The 19,518-nt window shown below is 46.0% G+C and overlaps 1 protein-coding gene across 4 annotated transcripts in view; it reads right to left on the reverse strand.

Annotated features, from left to right (window-relative positions):
• LOC121633461 (glycerol kinase-like) overlaps positions 1–18,877 on the reverse strand; it is a 28,678-nt gene extending 9,801 nt beyond the window's left edge. For 3 of the 4 annotated variants that reach the window (XM_041975513.1, XM_041975512.1, XM_041975515.1), the window contains exons 1-8: positions 18,646–18,877; positions 13,080–13,153; positions 6,086–6,192; positions 5,885–5,962; positions 2,339–2,418; positions 2,094–2,231; positions 1,908–2,017; positions 1,479–1,545 (exon numbers count right to left, since the gene is read on the reverse strand). In XM_041975513.1, coding sequence (XP_041831447.1) covers positions 1,479–1,545; positions 1,908–2,017; positions 2,094–2,231; positions 2,339–2,418; positions 5,885–5,962; positions 6,086–6,192; positions 13,080–13,153; positions 18,646–18,699 — 708 coding nt within the window. In that variant the 5' untranslated portion in view covers positions 18,700–18,877. The remainder of the gene's footprint in view (positions 1–1,478; positions 1,546–1,907; positions 2,018–2,093; positions 2,232–2,338; positions 2,419–5,884; positions 5,963–6,085; positions 6,193–13,079; positions 13,154–18,645) is intronic. The other variant, XM_041975514.1, reaches the window with a different exon arrangement.
• Between the last annotated feature and the right edge of the window lie 641 nt (positions 18,878–19,518).

The following is a 19,518-nucleotide window of genomic DNA, read 5'->3' on the forward strand; positions in this document are numbered from 1 at the left end:
ATCTCACCAACATGAGTGATGTTCTGCAGGTTGCCAAGCAACTTACAAATTACCGCGAACCTAACACGATGAGGACTACTAAGAGACACGCTCCAGGTATTTCTATCAGGAACATGTAGTTTTATTCGGAGACTCTATCTTGTAAATCCACAATGATCCATGATAACAGCATTATTTTGCTTGGGGCTCACTGTCCTCTGGTCCGCCTGGGGTGTCCCCCACGGGGCATGGTGGGTGGGTTGTGTGTGGCGTGACTGTGCGGTGGTGAGTGCTTGTGGGTGCAGCGCGGGGAAGGGTGTGAGTGTGGGGTTATATAGGGTGCAGATTAGAGTAGGTGGGGAGTGGGGGGAGGGGGTCAATAGCACCCTGGTTCTCGGGGTGTGCGGCTGGAACATCAGGGTGTGTGCTGGCCTACGCCGGGTGGCTGTCTGGGGGGGCCTGGTCCTCCTAGGCATGTTGCGGGCCCTCTGCCTTTGGGGGGTGGGGCGGCCGCCTCTGGGCTCCTGGGGCACTGGGCCCTTCGCTTGGGCTGCCCTGGGTGGCCGGTCCCTGGCGGGGCCGGCGGCTGCTGATCTTGGCCCACTGGGGCCTGTGCCCCAGGACCGTGGGGGGCTCTTGCTGGGGCTCTCCTCTGCTGCCCTTCGGGTGGGGCTGGAGTCGACTTTGTGGTGGGGTGGCTTGGGTTGGTGCTCTGGGTCTGCTGCTGAGGGCCCGGCCCAGGCCCTGGTCTGCCTCTGGCCTCCGTGGAGGCGAGGTCGCATTTGCATGATCTCACTCACCACTCTTCATCACTGATCCCTCCTCTTCTTCATCCTCTGCATGCTGATACAGTCACTGAGTTGTCCAGTGGGTTTTAATATTAAGCGATAATTTTTTTTTTTTTTTCTGTGAGTTAGTATCTGGTCGCTGTTATGTCTTTTTGATTTGGTTATTATTTAAAAACTCTTAATGACTGGCAGCCCTGTTTTTTCTGTGTGTGTGTTTCTGATTTTGTAAAAGTTGTAGGAAATGTTCTGGTGTGTTCATGTACAGGTGTAACAGTTTGTTGTCTGGTGATGGTGTGGATTGAAGGGTCGTTTCCTTCTGTCTGTGATCTTTTTGTCTCCTTTCTTCTTTCCCTTTTGCTCTTTTTGCTATTTTCCATCTTTTTCTGTCCCCTCCGGTCAGGTCCAGCAAGATTACATAGATTCCGTGATTCAAAGTAAATAAATAAATAAATTAATCACATTATCAAGAGGAGCCTTACCCATAGGCCTCCCCTTGGCAGAGCAAATTTGTTCAGCACGATACAGCAACCAGATTATCATTCTGCTGCTATGATGCTGGACAGGACAAGTTAAAAAAAAAAAAAAACATGTTTGAAACATGTTACTTAAAATGTTTAAAAAATCTAAAAGTGTTTTTTCTGTTACAAATTTGAAAAAATCAGACTGATGGCACAGCGTCGTTACATGGTTCAGTGTTTGATCTAAACTCACCACCCAGCCGTATATTTCAGAGGAGCTTCTGACTTTGGGGAGGATGTTCATCGGGACTTCAAAGTACCTGGAACACAACACCAGCCCATCACGATGATGAAGCATGAGGACTCCATCTTTCTTCCAAAGCTGACATTAACCTGAACTTGTGTGAACCAATTATATATTTTCCTTGTAGTTTCTGTCTATAAACCAAAGGAAGTGTAGAATACCGGCGCCTCGCCTACGATGGAGGATGATGAAACAAACAGAAGATTGTACATGTTTACAGACACAACAGCAGCAGGCATGGAGATGATTTATTCACTCCAAGGTGGAAAAAAGGAGGCCATGAACCAAGTTCCATGCACAGAGAGAAACGTGGAAATGGCTGCGTGTTAAATAATGGTGCACACATGTGAAAGGACGTCGGTCTGACGAGGCGTCTACCTGCAGATTTCAGGATCCCAGTCCATGGTGTGGATGTTGAAGAGCATGGTACGACTAGCGTTGGACACGTCAGTGATGTGGACCCCTCCGTTCTTACCCCCTGTCAGACACTGAGGACATTAAATGACATGAGCACGCTCCTACACACCAACACACAGGTCTGCAGTCTGTCGCAGCAGGTAGTACCCAGATGATCCAGGAGTCCACGGTACCGAACATGGCCCGGCCCGCCAGCACAGCTTCGTGCACCTTGTCCACATTGTCCAGCAGCCAGCGCAGCTTCACGGCGCTGAAGTAGGTGCTGATTGGGAGGCCTGTTTTGTGCTGAAGACAAAGTAAGAAGACTGGGATTATAATCTAGATTACAGCGCCACCTGCTGATACTGTCCACTGCAGAAGGATGGACTACAACCAGCAGCACGTTCTCTCACCTTGAGGTGGTTCTTGTTTCTGCCTGGTGCTTTGTTAATGAGCCTCTCCACCGTTGACTGGGTGCGCAGATCCAGCCAAACTACACACAGAGCAGAGCAGGAAGTCTTACAAACCTTCTACACCAGCGGTCGACTGCTCTATAGCTTGGAGACTTTCCCTGTAGCTCTTGAAAAATCAAATAAAAAAAAAATTCAAAGATACGTTACGTCTCTGATCAATGCTTGGTTCTGCAAACGCCGACCTTTTAATCCAGTTTGTATCTTTTCAGTGTAGCGCTGCACTAAAGTGACCCCCCTCAGAATGTGACTGAGGCCCCTGTGTTTTGCAAGGAAGTGATACTGCCAACAGTCCTCCGATTAAACTCTTTGTTATATGCTGCTTTCCCCATGTTTTGTGCTGCACATGTATTGGAACTGCAAAACCATGACTACGTTTTTGAATTGCATATATATGACGGGTTGGGTCAACACATACACTTTTAAGGTGACATTTAGACGTAATATCTTTAGGCTCTGCGTGCTTTCTTTGTATGTGTAACATTAAGTTATAGTGGAGCAGTAAGGGCACTTCAGTGACTTTAAATATTTCACCCGTGACAATGGTAGCTTTGTAGTCTCAGCAGCAATGACCCCTGTCTCTGCTGACTGGTTGGCCTCTGGAAGTGAGGCCGCTGGAGGCTGAGGAGATGTTTGAGGAAGAGCGGGTGCCTGGGGGGAGGCCGCTGGAGGCTGAGGAGATGTTTAAAGGAAGAGCGGGAGCCTGGGGGGAGGCTGCTGGAGGCTGAGGAGATGTTTAAAGGAAGAGCGGGAGCCTGGGGGGAGGCCGCTGTAGGCTGAGGAGATGTTTAAAGGAAGAGCGGGAGCCTGGGGGGAGGCTGCTGGAGGCTGAGGAGATGTTTAAAGGAAGAGCGGGAGCCTGGGGGGAGGCCGCTGGAGGCTGAGGAGATGTTTGAGGAAGAGCGGGTGCCTGGGGGGAGGCCGCTGTAGGCTGAGGAGATGTTTAAAGGAAGAGCGGGAGCCTGGGGGGAGGCAGCTGTAGGCTGAGGAGATGTTTAAAGGAAGAGCGGGAGCCTGGGGGGAGGCTGCTGGAGGCTGAGGAGATGTTTAAAGGAAGAGCGGGAGCCTGGGGGGAGGCTGCTGACAGTGTAGCAATGGCCAGAACTTGCTACTGTTGCAAATACATCATTTGAAGCATTTGATGAGCATCCTGTCAGATGTGGAATCATCATATCTTTACGTATGATGGTTTTTTCGTTAAAAGGACAGTGGTAATGCCCTGTGTTGCGACACGTCTGACTGCATCTGCAAATGATCAAATCTGAAGGGAGAACAGTGTAATGTGAAGTGTGAAGAACAGTGTGAAGGTGTACAACTCTACCTTTAAGACTGAAGCACATCACATCCTTTATATTTGTAAATTTAATACAGTTTTTATAGTACTGGCTGATAAACTAGGTGCATGTCTGAAAGAATTCAGCATTTCTGATTTATGAAGCATTAAACATGGCAAAAATCATTTCATACCCAAGATTCAAGTGCATATTTGCATACATAAAAACAATAAAATCAGAACATTGGAAAGAGCATGTGTTGATTAGTAAACGCACCAAACATAAAGTTGGTACCTTGAACCAAAACTGAACAAATTTAGAGAAAGTTTGGAGCAAATCCAAGATGGTCAGGAGAGAGGCCTGTCACGGTTCTGCTGCCTGTCCTTCCCTTTCCTGAGCTTTAGGTGGGGCTGTGCTGGCTTCAGTAAGCCTTGGGCGGAGTCCGGTCTGCTCCTGCCTCTGCAGCTGTGTTCCATCAACCCTCATTAAGCCTCCCTTTATGAGGACTGCAGGAGCAACCAGACCTGGCCAGATTATCTCACTGTTCCCGTGGTAAATCAGGCCGGCACCAGTATTACCTTGCTTCCAGTCAAGTGCTCTGACCTTGCCTTGCCTTCTTTCCATCCTCTAGCATTGCCCTGCTGCTCCAGGTTTCCAGTACGCCTCCATCTCCAGTCTTCCTCCTCCGATCACCATCAATTACCTCACCTACCTGCCTGCTCGCCCTACTCTCCTCCAGCTCATGTTCAGCAGCAGCAACCTCTCCCTCCATTCTGGATTTCCACTTGGATACAGTAAGCCACCCACTAAGCTTGGATCACTGGATATTGTTTGATCAGGACTGCCACTTACCATTCTCCTCTCCTCCCAGAGATCCAGAAACCCCGGACCCTCCCCAGTTTGGACCGCTCAGATCCCCGTATATAATAAAATCGTTCTGTTTTCAACAGTGTTCACGTCTGCTGTTTGGGTCCTGTTTTACCTCACTCAGACGGCTGGACTCAGCCGTGACAAGGCCTCCGTGGATTTGATATTGAATCACCCAATTATGTTCTTTTTCCAAGTCCAACAGTGATTACCATACTGAAATTACAGTTCAAATGATGAAAATCTGCAGATATTTCTAATAAACTTACCTCTGAAACACAATGGATTTTTTAGGATCATTGAGATGCCTCTCTAGTGTTTGGTTCTTATGAGTCCTAAATTTGGGTCACAGAGGGCACCCCAACTGAAAAACCCATAGCGTATGGTCCCTTTCAGAACTAATAATAGACGGATGCATCTGGAAGACCGTTTAGATTTTTCATTATTTGGGGTCATTCTAGCATATTGTTTTAAATGACTGGTACAGCTGCTGGAGATCTGCTCGTGCAGGAGCAGTGTTCATGAGCACTGCTTAAAAGTGTATTTTCAATTGTATTTTCTGATATGGATACACTCGTTTCAGTCTTTGATATAGTAAACAGCATTCAATAAAACCTCAGAAAAAAAATAAACACTTAAAATATGTTTAAAAACACGATCTAATGATCTTATAAAAACAATAAGTTACTTACTGTTGTAAAGATATCCGCTGCATGGCCATGCGCAGCACAACACAAAGAAGACTACTTCTGACATTAGGAAACGTATTTCCTGTCCAATGCGCATGCTCTTGCAGATCTGATGCAGCCAGGTGCTTCTCAGCTTTTGTGTGTATGCTATGGTCTGCATTTGCGTGAAAGTAGAAACATTCTCCCGCCAAGTTTGGTTTATATAAATCCCAAAAGATGACTATATTTGGTGTACGCAAGTGTTGGTACCTACGCCAGCATCAGAAATGAGGCCCCAGGTCTTTTGATTCCACTATCAAGGATAAATCCAGCAGGAACAGTTGCCTGGATGAAGCAGCAGCTAGCAGCAGCTAGCTTCCGGGTTAGCTCCCTTTAATTTAGGACTTCCTCTTCTCCAAACTGGACTGAATGATGATAATATTGTTATCATAAATGCTTTGAATGGTACATTATGAATTTTTTTTAAAAAGTATATATATATATATATATATATATATATATATATATATGTTTTTCTTTGTATTGCACTTTGTGCTCTACGCTTGATGCTCCGACAGAATTTCGTTGTAACAATGTCAAATCTTGAAATCTGATCACCAGACAGTGAAAATGAGAGTTCCTGAGCAGAAGGGGATTTATTTAAATCTTGCTGCACTCACCAACTGCATTGTAGAGGGGTTCTCCCGTCTCTCTATCCCAAACTAGGGTTGTCTCTCTCTGATTGGTCACTCCTACCGCTGGATATCAACCACAAAATGAATGTAAATTAAACTTGTCAGTTATTCCCACTATTTGCCCTGAAGTAAATGCATATATTTATTTCTCCAGTTTAACCAGCATGCAGACTGTTGGTGACCCACCTTTAATGTTGGAGACGTCGATGCTGAGCTGGCACAGTTTCTGGCAGGTCCTCTCTATGCACTCATAGACGGACTGCATGATCTCCCTGGGGTCCTCCTCCACCCACCTGACACATACAAGCACGCTAACATGTCAAGATGTGTGCACAAAACTGTGTAGTATCACAAGGCAAACAGGTGGAAGGAGCATGTCTAGTCTTCACCACAGTTCAGTGTGCTGCCTCTCCAACAGTCAAAGCCAAGGCTGCTCTAATTAATGTCTCTTACTGGTGAAAAGGGACTAAACTGAATGGACTGAATTATGTATATATATATATAGAGAGAGAGAGAGAGAGAGAGAGAGAGAGAGAGAGAGAGACTAAAACTCAGGGACATTAAGCTGAGGATTAAGGGGTGAAAAGGCTTTCAGTTGCTATGGGCACAGAACTACTTTTGTGTTTCTGCAAGCATTATATTTTCAGGTTTAAGAGGGGAAACAGTGCTTGTTTCAGTGTGGGTCAATTATCTCCAACTCTGTTAGAAATTACCACTGTCCTTGAGAGGGGCTGGACCCTCTTCCATTCTGGAGTTGCCAGAGGTGAGAGGTACCAAGCAGGTGTGGGCATGCTCATTGCCCCCTGACCTGCGCCTGTACATTGGGGTTTACCCCAGTGGATGAAAGGGTAGCCTCTCTCCGCCTTCGGGCAGGGGGACGGGTCCTGACTTTTGTTTGTGCTTATGCACCAAATAGAGTACCCACCCTTTTTGGAGTCCTTGGAGGTGGTGCTGAAGAGCACTCCTTCCGGGGACTCTCTCGTTCTGCTGGGGGACTTCAATACTCACGTGGGCAATGACAGCGAGATCTGGAGGGCGTGATTGGGAGGAACGGCCCCCCTAATCTGAATCCAAGTGGTGTTTTGTTATTGGACTTCTGTGCTCGTCATGGACTGTCCATAACGAACACCTTGTTCAGACATAAGAGTGCCCACATGTGCACTTGGCAGGCCTGGCAGACCCAAGCGTGTTGTGAGGGTCTGCTGGGAACGTCTGGCAGAGTCCCCTGTCAGAAAGAGTTTCAACTCCCATCTCCGGCAGAGCTTCGGTCATGTCCTGGGCGAGGCAGGGGACATTGAGTCCGACTGGGCTGTGTTCCATGCCTCTATTGTCGAGGCGGCCAGCCGCAGCTGTGGCCGTAAGGTCGTCGGTGCCTGTCGAGGCGGTAACCCCCAAACTCGGTGGACACCGACAGTAAGGGATGTCGTCAAGCTAAATGGGGAGTCCTATTGGGCCAATTTGGCCTGTGGGACTCCAGAGGCAGCTGATGGGTATCGACGGGCTAAGTGGAGCGCAGCTTCTGCAGTTGCTAAGGCAAAAACTCGGGCATGGGAGGAGTTTGAAGAGGCCATGGAGAATGACTTCCAGACGGCTTTGAGGAGATTCTGGTCCACCATCCGGCGGCTCAGGAGGGGAAAGCGGTGCTCCGTCAACACTGTGTACAGATGGGGGGCTGCTGACCTCGACTCGGGACATTGTGAGGCGGTGGAAGGAATACTTCGAAGACCTTCTCAATCCCACCAACACGTCTTCCGATGAGGAAGCAGAGTCTGGGGTAGCTGTTGCTGGCTCTCCTATCTCTGGGCTGAGGTCGCTGAGGTGGTTAAAAAGCTCCTCGGTGGCAAGGCCCCGGGGGTGGATGAGGTCCACCTAGAGTTTCTAAGGCTCTGGATGCTATAGGGCTGTCTTGGCTGACACGCCTCTGCAGCATCGCATGGACATTGGGGACAGTTCCCCTGGACTGGCAGACTGGGGTGGTGGCCACCCTTTTCAAAAAGGGGGACCGGAGGGTGTGCTCCAACTACAGGGGGACCACACTCCTCCGCCTCCCCGGTAAGGTCTATTCAGGGGTGCTGGAGAGGAGGGTCCGTCAGATTGTCAAACCTCGGATTGAGGAGGAGCAGTATGGTTTTTGTGCCGGTCGTGGAACAGTGGACCAGCTCTACACCATCTTCAGGGTCTTTGAGGGGGAATGGGAGTTTGCCCAACCAGTCTACATGTGCTTTGTGGACTTGGACAAGTCATTCGACCGTGTCCCCCAGGGACTCTTGTGGGGGGTACTCCGGGAGTATGGAGTGCTGGACCCGCTTGTACGAGCTGTTCCGTCCCTGTACGACTGGTATCAGAGCTTGGTCCACATTGCCGGCAGTAAATCAGAATCGTTTCCAGTACGGGTTGGACTCCGCCAAGTCTGCCCTTTATCACCGATTCTGTTCATAACTTTTATGGACAGAATTTCTAGGCACAGCCAAGGTGTCGAGGGGATCCGGTTCGGTGGCCTCAGGATTGGGTCTCTGCTCTTTGCAGATGATGTGGTTCTGTTGGCTTCATCGGGCCGTGATCTACAGCTCTCACTGGAGTGATTCGCAGCCGAGTGTGAAGCGGCTGGGATGAAAATCAGCACCTCTAAGTTCAAGACTATGGTCCTCAGCCGGAAAAGGGTGGAGTGCTCTCTCCAGGTCTGCAATAGGGTCCTGCCCCAAGTGGAAGAGTTCACGTGTCTCGGAGTCTTGTTCACAGTGATGGAAGGATGGAGCGGGAGATCGACAGGCAGATCGGTGCTGCGTCTGCAGTGATGCGGACTCTGCATCGGTCTGTCGCGGTGAAGAAGGAGCTGAGACAAAAGGCAAAGCTCTCAATTTATGGGTCGATCTACGTTCCTACTCTCACCTATGGTCACGAGCTGTGGGTAGTGACCGAAAGAACAAGATCGCGAATACAAGCGGCCGAAATGAGTTTTCTCTGCAGGGTGGCCGGGCTCTCCCTTCGAGATATGGTGAGAATCTCGGTGATCAGGGAGGGGCTCATAGTAGAGTCGCTGCTCCTCCACATCGAGAGGAGCCAGATGAGGTGGCTCAGGCATCTGGTTAGGATGCCTCCTAGACGCCTCCCTGGTGAGGTGTTCTGGGCACATCCCACCGGAAAGAGGCCCTGGGGAAGTCCCAGGATACACTGGACAGACTACATCTCTCGGCTGGTCTGGGAACGCCTCGGGATCCCTCCGGATGAGCTGGCGAATGTGGCCAGGGAGAGGGAAATCTGGGTTTCCCTGCTTAGGCAGCTGCCCCCATGACCCGACTCCGGATAAACGGAAGAAAATGGATGGATGGATAGATCAGCATCATCTCAGAGGATGAAATTGAGACACCATGTGATGGCAAATATGACCTGATAGTGAATCTGATGCAGCAACACATCTGGAAAAAGTCATTCCAGGGTGATGTTTGTCACGATGTAAAAAGTAGTTCCAGAGTGATGTTCAACATGATGTGAAAAGTAGTTCCAGGGTGATGTTCGGCACGGTGTAAAAAGTAGTTCCAGGGTGATGTTCGGCACGGTGTAAAAAGTAGTTCCAGGGTGATGTTCGGCACGGTGTAAAAAGTAGTTCCAGGGTGATGTTCAACATGGTGTGAAAAGTAGTTCCAGGGTGACGTTCAACATGGTGTAAAAAGTAGTTCCAGGGTGGTGTTCAGCATGGTGAAACATCTCTTCTTCTAACATGTCTGGAAACGTCTGGGAAGTGAGGAGACCAGTTGCTGGAGTTTTAGGAGAGGAATGTTGTCCCATTCTGGTCTGATGCAGGATTCTAGCTGCTCTACAGTCCTGGACCTTGGTTGCTGGATTTCTGCGTCCATGATGCTCCAGATGTTGTGTACTGGTGAAAGGTCTGGACAGCAGGCAGGCCAGTTCAGCAGCCGGACTCTTCTCCTGTGAAGCTGCTGTGATGGATGCAGGATGTGGTTCAGCATCGTCTTGCTGAAATCTGCAAGGCCTTCCCTGAAAGAGACGTTGTCTGGATGGGAGCAGATGTTGCTCTAAAACCTCCATGTACTTTTCAGCATTGATGGAGCTTCACAGATGTGGAAGCTGCCCACGCCATAGGCACTAATGCATCCCCATCCCATCAGAGATGCAGCTTTTCACCTGTCCACTGATAACAAGCTGGATGCTCCCTCTCCTCTTTAGTCTGCAGGACACGCCGTCCATGCTTTCCACAAACTAGTTCACATCTTCATCCAGGTTTCCACTTTGCCTCAGGCCATTTTAAATGAGCTTTGGTCCAGAAAAGCTGGTTCTGGATCCTGTTCACATCTGGCTTCTTCTCTGCATGATGGAGCTTTAACCTGCATTTGTGGGTTTCAGGGTGAACTGTGTTCACAGACAGTGGTTTCTGGAAGTCTTCCTAAGTCCATGCAGTGGTTTCCAGTTGAGAATCATGTCTGCTTTTAATGCAGAAGATCACCAGCATCCAGCCTTGTCCCATGCACACAGAGATTCCTCCTGATTCTCTGAATCTTATGATGATATTCTACATTGTAGATGGTGGATCTTTCGTCTGAGGAACATTTTTCTGAAATTGTTCCAGTTTTAGATCCAGTTTGTCTCAGATTGGTGAAGCTTTGTCCATCTTTCCATCTGAGAGACTCTGCCTCTCTGAAATGCTCCTTTTATATCCAGTCATGTTACTGACCTGTTGCCAGGTAACCTGGTTAGTTGTCCAATGCTCCTCCAGGTGTTTCTGGTTTGTACCAGGTACTTTCCAGCCTTTTGTTGCTCCTGTTCCAAATTTTTCCATCAGATTCACTATCAGCTCATATTGTCATCACACGGTGAAACGACTCGGTTTCATCCTCTGATATGTTGGTGATCTGCTACTGGGAATAACACGTGACCTGATGGGCTGTGGAAATAGGTGAATCATTACATTTTTCACAACATGTCAACTTGTTTAAAACTGGCATTGAATGACATTTAATAATAAGAAGAATAATGAAATATGTAACAGAACGGTCTGCATAGTCTTTGCTTAATTCGCCATTAATAAACTCTATAAATATCCATAAATAAAATCAATTTGTCAACAACGTTAAACTGCTAAATAATCGGCCATCCTACTATTTGGTCCGTCACTAGCATTGAAGCTAAATTATCAAGCAAATTAACATCACATTGGTTTGTTAACACACGTGTAGAACCATATATACTGGCCTCTGGTGAAAGTTCATCAACCACATCGTAAACGGACTCCACCTTCACATCTTTTTATGCATAAGGTTGTTGTTGATGAGCCAACCACAGAATAAAAAGCAGGACCTTTGACACCATAAAATAAAGTTAAGAGGTAAGTCTAAAATGGAGTTAAAGTGTAACTTCAGCCACCTTGTAACCTTGAGAAGGAAACTAGTGTTTGTTGTCCCTGTGAGTATTGAGATTTTAAAAGAAAAGGAATATTCAGTTAAAAGTTTCATATTAAGTTTTAACAGTAAAAAAATAAAAAATAAATTCACTGCTGAGAAGCAAAAGAAAGCTGTAAGATGATGCTAAAACACCTGTAGCTTCCCGTGCTTTCTGTCCAACATGTCAATAATAAATGAGCGTTCAGCAACATGGTGGAAGGCCATGTGTTAAAGAAAAAGGTTTTAGAGTGACTCTTCTAACACCCCGACTGTATAGAGCAAAGAGAAACGTTTTATAACTTAAATCTCCAATTTTACAACTGGAGTAACCAGTATTAGTAAAAACCAGACCTGCAAGTAGGGGTCAGTTCTGCAAGTCTAAAAAAACAAGTAACTTTTACAAGCACCTTTCATTCCTAACCAATTACAAAGAGAGGAGGGCTAACCAAACCAACACCCTCACTAAGTCCCACTACAACTGTCTGAGTGGGTTTATGGATACTCTAAAAGGTTTCTTCCTGAAGATGGAAAACTCGTCTCTTCCAGCTAATTCCACTAAACTTATCTTTAGAGAACCATGTGCTGGCATTGATCAGAGGGTCATAGAGAGACTTTTCTACTCGACTCTACTCAAGAGAAAACTGATTGGTTCTTGACTTGGCGTGTAAAATCTGGGCCAAATGTTTGTACGTGTAAAGGTAACTAGTAGTTTCTGGCCTGAAGAAATAACGTGCCTGTAGATCTGATTTGTACCTGTGTTTCTTAAACATGTGGACATACAAATCCCAAAACTTTCTCCCTAACTAGCTCCATAAAAATGTACACTAATTTACCTGATTTTAAGTTTTGTACAAGGAAACGTCACTTAAATTACCTAAACCAGGAATGCAGTGTTGCACTTTAAACTTTAAAAATAATACTTTCATTTAAAAATGAGCACATTTCTGAAGCAGTTCCTTTTGTAAGAGGTTGCAAACGTCTTCTCTCTTCAGGAATTAACAAAGTGTAAAAGTTTCATATACCTCAGTAAACATGAGCAGAACCCAGAAGATGTGTTTCAATGCATGTGAAGGGAATCAGTACATGTGAAAAGAATAAGTAGATAAGTGAAGGGATTCACACCATGTCAAGGGAATCAGCACGTCAAGGGAAGCCATCCATATGATAGGATTCAGTACGCAAAAGGAATCAGTATGTAAATGGGATCAGTACATGTTAAGGGAATCAATATATGTTAGGAAATCAGTACATCAGAAGGAATTTAGTACATGTGAAGAGAATTGGACCATGTAAAAGAAATTGTTCCATGTGAAGAAAATTGGTACATGTTAAAAAATTGGTCCATGTAAAGGGATTTAGTACATGTGAAGGGAATCAGTACATTTGAAGGGCATCAGTCCATGTGACGGAAATTGGCACATGTAAAGGGATTTAGTACATGTGAAAGGAATCTGTCCATGTGAATGAAATCAGACCATGTGAATGGAATCAGTAAATGTAAAGGGAATCAGTACATGTTAGGAAGCAGTACATGTCAAGGGAATCCGTCCATTTAAAGGGATTCAGTACGGAAACCGAATCAGCACATGTGAATGAAATTAGTACATGTTATGGGAATCAATAAATGTTAGGGAATCAGTATAGGTGAAGGGAATCGGTCCATGTGAAGGAATTCAGTACATGTCAAGGGAATCAGTACGTGAAGGAAATCAGTACATGAAGAGAAGAAGTACATGTGAAGGAAATCAGTATTTGTGAAGATGATCAGTACATGAGTCACTCACCCTTCCTTAGGGAAGCTCTGACTGATCTCTACCTGATGGTGACTCATCAATTCAGCTGTTTTTGCATTGAACACCTACAGAGAACACAAGAGACCAAAAGAGACATAAGAAGCAATGCTGATAGATGGAGGAGACATAAAGACCTTGGCTTCGGGATCAACAGATAGTAATGACTTGCAATCAACCTAAGATCCACCTTGCGGCTAAGGTCAAGGTCTGCACTGGAAGGAGCAGACAGAAAGTGCTCCAGGCCAAATATCGAAGCCATCCTGATTTCTGTTCAACACAACAACCCCAATTTACTTCCACACGAGTTGTAACACGCGAGAAAAAAATAAAGCTTTTGTGTCGGATTTGCAGGCATGTCCTCACCCCAAGGGTGTGTCCTCACATTGTTGCGATGCTTTCGTGTTGGATGAACGCCCCCACATTTTTGTATCGAATTTGCAGGCGTGTCCTCACCCCCCACGGACGTCATGCTTTCGTGTTGGACTTGCAGGCATATCCTCACCCCACATTGATATAGTGCTTTCATGAAGGATTCTCGGGTGTGTCCTCACACTCACATCAATGTGATGCTTTTGTGTTGAATTTGCAGGTGTGTCCTCATCCTACATATTTGGGACAATTTTCATTAAGCTACATTGTTCCAGTTAAATAAACAATCCATCTGGTTGTAAAATGGCTGGAGAGGAAAAGAGAGAAAGAGACGGATCAAGAGAAAAGACAAAAGTCAACATCAGGTGACTTTACTGTCTGGATTTCAGAGTACAGTTAGGATGAAGATCATGCTGGATTAGCCATCAATAGGGGGCACATCACTGGGAAGATCTGCTGAAGTTCTGTGGTGTGTCTTTAAATTTCATGACAGGTGTAGGAACTTCCACCAAACACCAGGTAAACACTGCCGTTTGAGACTGAAACAGGTGGAAACATCTAAACCTCAACTCTATTCATTTTTTAGCAAATTTTTGTATCTAACTTATTAATAATTCATGTTTCCATAACCACTACTCACTTCGTGGTAGGGACGTTTCTTTCTAGCATGTTTTACTCGTGTTTGAACAAAGTTTGCATGTGATAAACCTTTCTACTTTTGTTCTCTATAGCAAATATGGTGATGGTGGAGCAGATCATGGTGGTAAAGAGACATAAAAACGGCCATGATGGTAGTGGTGTTTGTGCTGCTATTACATACACCGCAGCATCTTCTCATTCTTTGTTCCTTGTACAGGTCACATGTGAGCTATGCTGTCCAACACTGCCCTTACAATTTCCTGGTGATATAACTCTGCTCTGTTGCAATATGCATCCACAAGTGCTCTTAAAACAGACTCAGAGATGCAGGAAATGATGCGGAGGACAGGCAGAAAGCTCTGCATGCGTGTTTAATGTTGAGACCTGAGACTGACATCTGAACTCTGCACTGCCCTCTAGTGGATGTTAAGGACAACAACGCCACCATAAAGCCCACATACAGAGTACATGGGCTGTGACCTTTGACATTTCAGATGGACATGCCCATCTATGTACATACAGGGAGCATGAATCAGCCCTAACTAATTATTGATCATTGAATTGATGCAGATTGATGTATTGTCACAAACTTATTGTAGATGTCCAAAATGACTGATACCATAACTATAAGCTCTGTTCCAAGGCATTGCCAGACAGACAAACTGCATTTTTCAGCTGATCGTGGTGAAAAACAGTTCACTGTGCTCTGTGCCAGTAATGAATCTTCCAGCTGACCTGACCATGCTTTCAGCCTGTGGTGATGCTGGCTAAATCAACACTGTGTCCATGGGGATGGGGGGCTGCTGACCTTGACTCGGGACGTTGTGAGGCGATGGAAGGAATACTTCGAAGACCTTTTCAATCCCACAAACACATCTTCTGATGAGGAAGCAAAGTCTGGGGTAGCTGGTGTTGTCTCTCCTATCTCTGGGCTGAGGTCGCTGAGGTGGTTAAAAAGCTCCTCGGTGGCAAGGCCCCGGGGGTGGATGAGGTCCGCCCAGAGTTCCTTAAGGCTCTGGATGCTGTAGGGCTGTCTTGGTTAACACGCCTCTGCAGTATCGCGTGGACATCAGGGACGGTTCCCTGGACTGGCAGACTGGGGTGGTGGTCCCCCTCTTCAAAAAGGGGGACCGGAGGGTGTGCTCCAACTACAGGGGGATCACACTCCTCAGCCTCCCCGGTAAGGTCTATTCAGGGGTGCTGGAGAGGAGGGTCCGTCGGATACTTGAACCTCGGATTGAGGAGGAGCAGCGTGGTTTTTGTCCCAGTCGTGGAACAGTGGGCCAGCTCTACACCCTCTTCAGGGTCTTTGAGGGGACATGGGAGTTTGCCCAACCAATCTACATGTGTTTTGTGGACTTGGAAAAGGCATTCGACTGTGTTCCCCGAGGACTCCTCTGGGGGGTACTCCGTACAAGCTGTCTGGTCCCTGTACGACCGGTGTCAGAGCTTGGTCCGCATTGCCGGCAGTAAATCAGAATTGTTTCCAGTGTGGGTTGGACTCCGCCAAGGCTGCCCCTTGTCACCGATTCTGTTCATAACCTTTATGGACAGAATTTCTAGGCGAGGCCGAGGTGCTGAGGGGATCCGGTTCGGTGGCCTCAAGATTAGGTCTCTGCTCTTTGCGGATGACGTGGTTTTGTTGGCTTCATCGGGCCGTGATCTTCAGGTCTCACTGGAGTGATTCGCAGCCGAGTGTGAAGCGGCGGGGATGAGAATCAGCACCTCCAAGTCCGAGACCATGGTCCTCAGCTGGAAAAGGGTGGACGGGTCGGCAAGGAGGTCCTGTCCCGAAGTGGAGAAGTTTTCATATCTCAGGGTCTTGTTCACGAGTGAGGGAAGGATGGAGCGGGAGATCGACAGGCGGATCGGTGCGGCGTCTGCAGTGATGCGGACTCTGCATCGGTCTGTCGTGGTTAAGAAGGAGCTGAGACAAAAGGCAAAGCTCTCGGTTTACCGGTCAATCTACATTCCTACCCTCACCTATGGTCACGAGCTGTGGGTAGTGACGGAAAGAACAAGATCGTGAATACAAGCAGCCAAAATGAGTTTTCTCCGCAGGGTGGCCGGGCTCTCCCTTAGAGATAGGGTGAGAAGCTCGGTGATCCGGGCGGGCTCAGAGTAGAGCCGCTGCTCCTCCACATCGAGAGGAGCCAGATGAGGTGGCTCAGGCATCTGGTTAGGATGCCTCCTGGACGCCTCCCTGGTGAGGTGTTCAGGGCATGTCCCACCGGAAAGAGGCCCCGGGGAAGACCTACTACACGCTGTACGGACTACATCTCTCAGCTGGCCTAGGAACGCCTGGGGATCCCTCTGGATGAGCAGGTGAATTTGGCCGGGGAGAGGGAAGTCTGGGTTTCCCTGCTTAGGCAGCTGCCCCCGCGACCCGATAAGCGGAAGAAAATGGATGGATGGATGGATGGATGGATGGAGGTGCACAAAGCCTTTTGCCGTCCAGAAACGGTTGTGCACAGGTGTGCATGATGTACACATAACTCACAAAATTATCCTATTGGGAGACACATTCTTAAAAGAAGGGAGAAGACTTTAGTTTGATTGGCACATTATGCAGCCAATCACATCTGAGGATAGAGTTGGAACACACCATCATATAAAAGAAGAAAGGGGAGAGGGCAGAATCTCAGTATGTAGCTTAGTGGTAGACCTGAGGAGCCAGATTTATATTACAGATGAGTCAGGAAAACATGACGAAATTAATGAATCTAAAATGTCATAAAGTTTAGACTTTGGCCTTTTTTATCTGACTTGTTTGTGGCGGTTCTGTGTTCAGTTGTTCCTTTAAAAGTTTGATGGAAATGTTAATGTCTTCATCATGAGAGCAGTCCAGAAGATGTTGGCAGACAGCAAGAAGCACCACTGTTAACATGTAGCATAGCAACATAACAGGAGAAACTCAGCTAAAAGACTCCACCAAGCATCGGCATCCAAACCAAACACAGTTCAAACCCCAGCAGTTACATGGGAATGTAGAAACCATGAGAGCAGCTCTGTCCACTTCAGAGCTTCTGGTCATTTCGCCACACAAACCAGGAGTCACATGACAGCAGAGACTCTGCTGGTTCCAGAGACGTCTGTCTCATCACGATGGGACAGAAACTCTGGAGCTACGATTACTTTACTCATTCCTAGGATTACTTTACTCATTCCTAGATTACTTTACTCATTCCTAGGATTACTTTACTCATTCCTAGAATTACTTTACTCATTCCTAGATTACTTTACTCATTCCTAGGATTACTTTACTCATTGCTAGGATTACTTTACTCATTCCTAGGATTACTTTACTCATTGCTAGGATTACTTTACTCATTCCTAGATTACTTTACTCATTCCTAGGATTACTTTACTCATTGCTAGGATTACTTTACTCATTCCTAGGTTTACTTTACTCATTCCTAGGATTACTTTACTTATTCCTAGGATTACTTTACTCATACCTAGGATTACTTTACTTATTCCTAGGATTACTTTACTCATTCCTAGGATTACTTTACTTATTCCTAGGATTACTTTACTCATTCCTAGGATTACTTTACTTATTCCTAGGATTACTTTACTCATTCCTAGGATTAATTTACTCATTCCTAGATTACTTTACTCATTCCTAGGATTACTTTACTCATTCCTAGATTACTTTACTCATTCCTAGGATTACTTTACTCATTCCTAGGATTACTTTACTCATTCCTAGATTACTTTACTCATTCCTAGATTACTTTACTCATTCCTAGGATTACTTTACTTATTCCTAGATTACTTTACTCATTCCTAGGATTACGTTATTTATTCCTAGGATTACTGTACTCATTCATAGGATTACTTTACTCATTCCTAGGATTACTTTACTCATTCCTAGATTACTTTACTCATTCCTTGGATTACTTTACTCATTCCTAGATTACTTTACTCATTCCTAGGATTACGTTATTTATTCCTAGGATTACTGTACTCATTCATAGGATTACTTTACTCATTCCTAGATTACTTTACTCTTTCCTAGATTACTTTACTCATTCCTAGATTACTTTACTCATTCCTAGGCTTCTATCTTCTTGTTTCCAGTTACAGTGATGTGGTTTCCTTTTAAGAGGAGGTAACTGTTTATATTTTCTACTGTGGTCCAGGTGAATTTACTCTGATTCTTCTGTAGTAACCTGTCATGTCTCAGCTTCCTGTAGAGTCCAGGATTCTACATACAGTCCTGGTAGTTGTCACAATTCTCTTTATTTTTTGTTGTAATGCCATTTCAGACAGGAGGCAGAAAAATAGAGCTGGTGATGAAGATTTTAGACAGTAACAGAATTTTTAAATTATAAATTGTATCAAATGAAGGATTTTATGGATAAACTAAATAATAAATTGTTTACAACACACAAAGCCATCATGATTGCTTCTTTAGGCTAAAAGAAAAGTTCAGAGTGATGATAAATGAAGATTCATTAGTGAGCTGAAAAAGTTGGTTCTTCTGAGGGAGTCTATCCCTGGTGCGGAAATGTATCTACAGTCGGATCTGGCCCACGTCACTTACCAGAAACCTCGTAGAGCTCGTGCCCTGGTCAATGGCAGCAACCAGTGGTTCCATCTTGGTCCTCTCTTCTGACGTCTGCTGGCTGCAGACCTGAAGGCTGGTGAGGCGCCCAAATAGACCCGAGGGGGAACAAAAACCGGTCCGTGGTTGCTGATCAGGACAGGACTGGCGTCTGGTCAGTAGGCGTCGTTCGCGCCGTCCAATCAGGCTCGGAGCATGAGAAACGATCCCCGCGGTTACAATGACACGCTCCCTCCCCCCTCCTTCCTCACGCGTACACACCCCCTTCCCAGCTCATACCAGTGCTGCTCCAATTGTTTGCAGGAAGAGGTCGATGCTCCTCCCAGTTCCAGTTCGGGATTTTGAAGCGCCATCGATCAGCTGGTTTACTGACAAACAGGCTGCAGTCTGATAATCCAACAGCAGAAATACCGAAATGTAAAGTTTAGAGACATTTCATTCAGATGGACCGTTCAGATTATGTTCATTTAAACTTATCTTTCAACCCTGATCACGTTTCATCCAGGTGATAGCTGAGGCATTCTTGTCTGGGAAGGTGATAAGATAAACCTAAGCTGCTGGAAGAGGACAGACAGAAAATACCCCAACCATGCATCATTATGAAATAATGTCAATGAATCAGTACTTAGATTTAGGTTTATGCAGACAATGCTGCCTTCAAGACCCCAAGGTCTAACCAGACTGGCTTCTTAATGCAAAACTGGAAAAAAAAAAAAAAAAAAAAAAAAAAAAAAAAAAAATGAAATAAAAATAAAAGAAAAAGTGTCAACAAGTGGTTGACACTAAAATGTGTCCTTCAAGGCTTTAGTCAAAATTCCTCTCATCAAGGCCGGTTTCTCCCACTTTCATGCA

The sequence above is a fragment of the Melanotaenia boesemani genome, chromosome 22, assembly GCF_017639745.1.
Source record: "Melanotaenia boesemani isolate fMelBoe1 chromosome 22, fMelBoe1.pri, whole genome shotgun sequence".
Classification (NCBI taxonomy): domain Eukaryota; kingdom Metazoa; phylum Chordata; class Actinopteri; order Atheriniformes; family Melanotaeniidae; genus Melanotaenia; species Melanotaenia boesemani.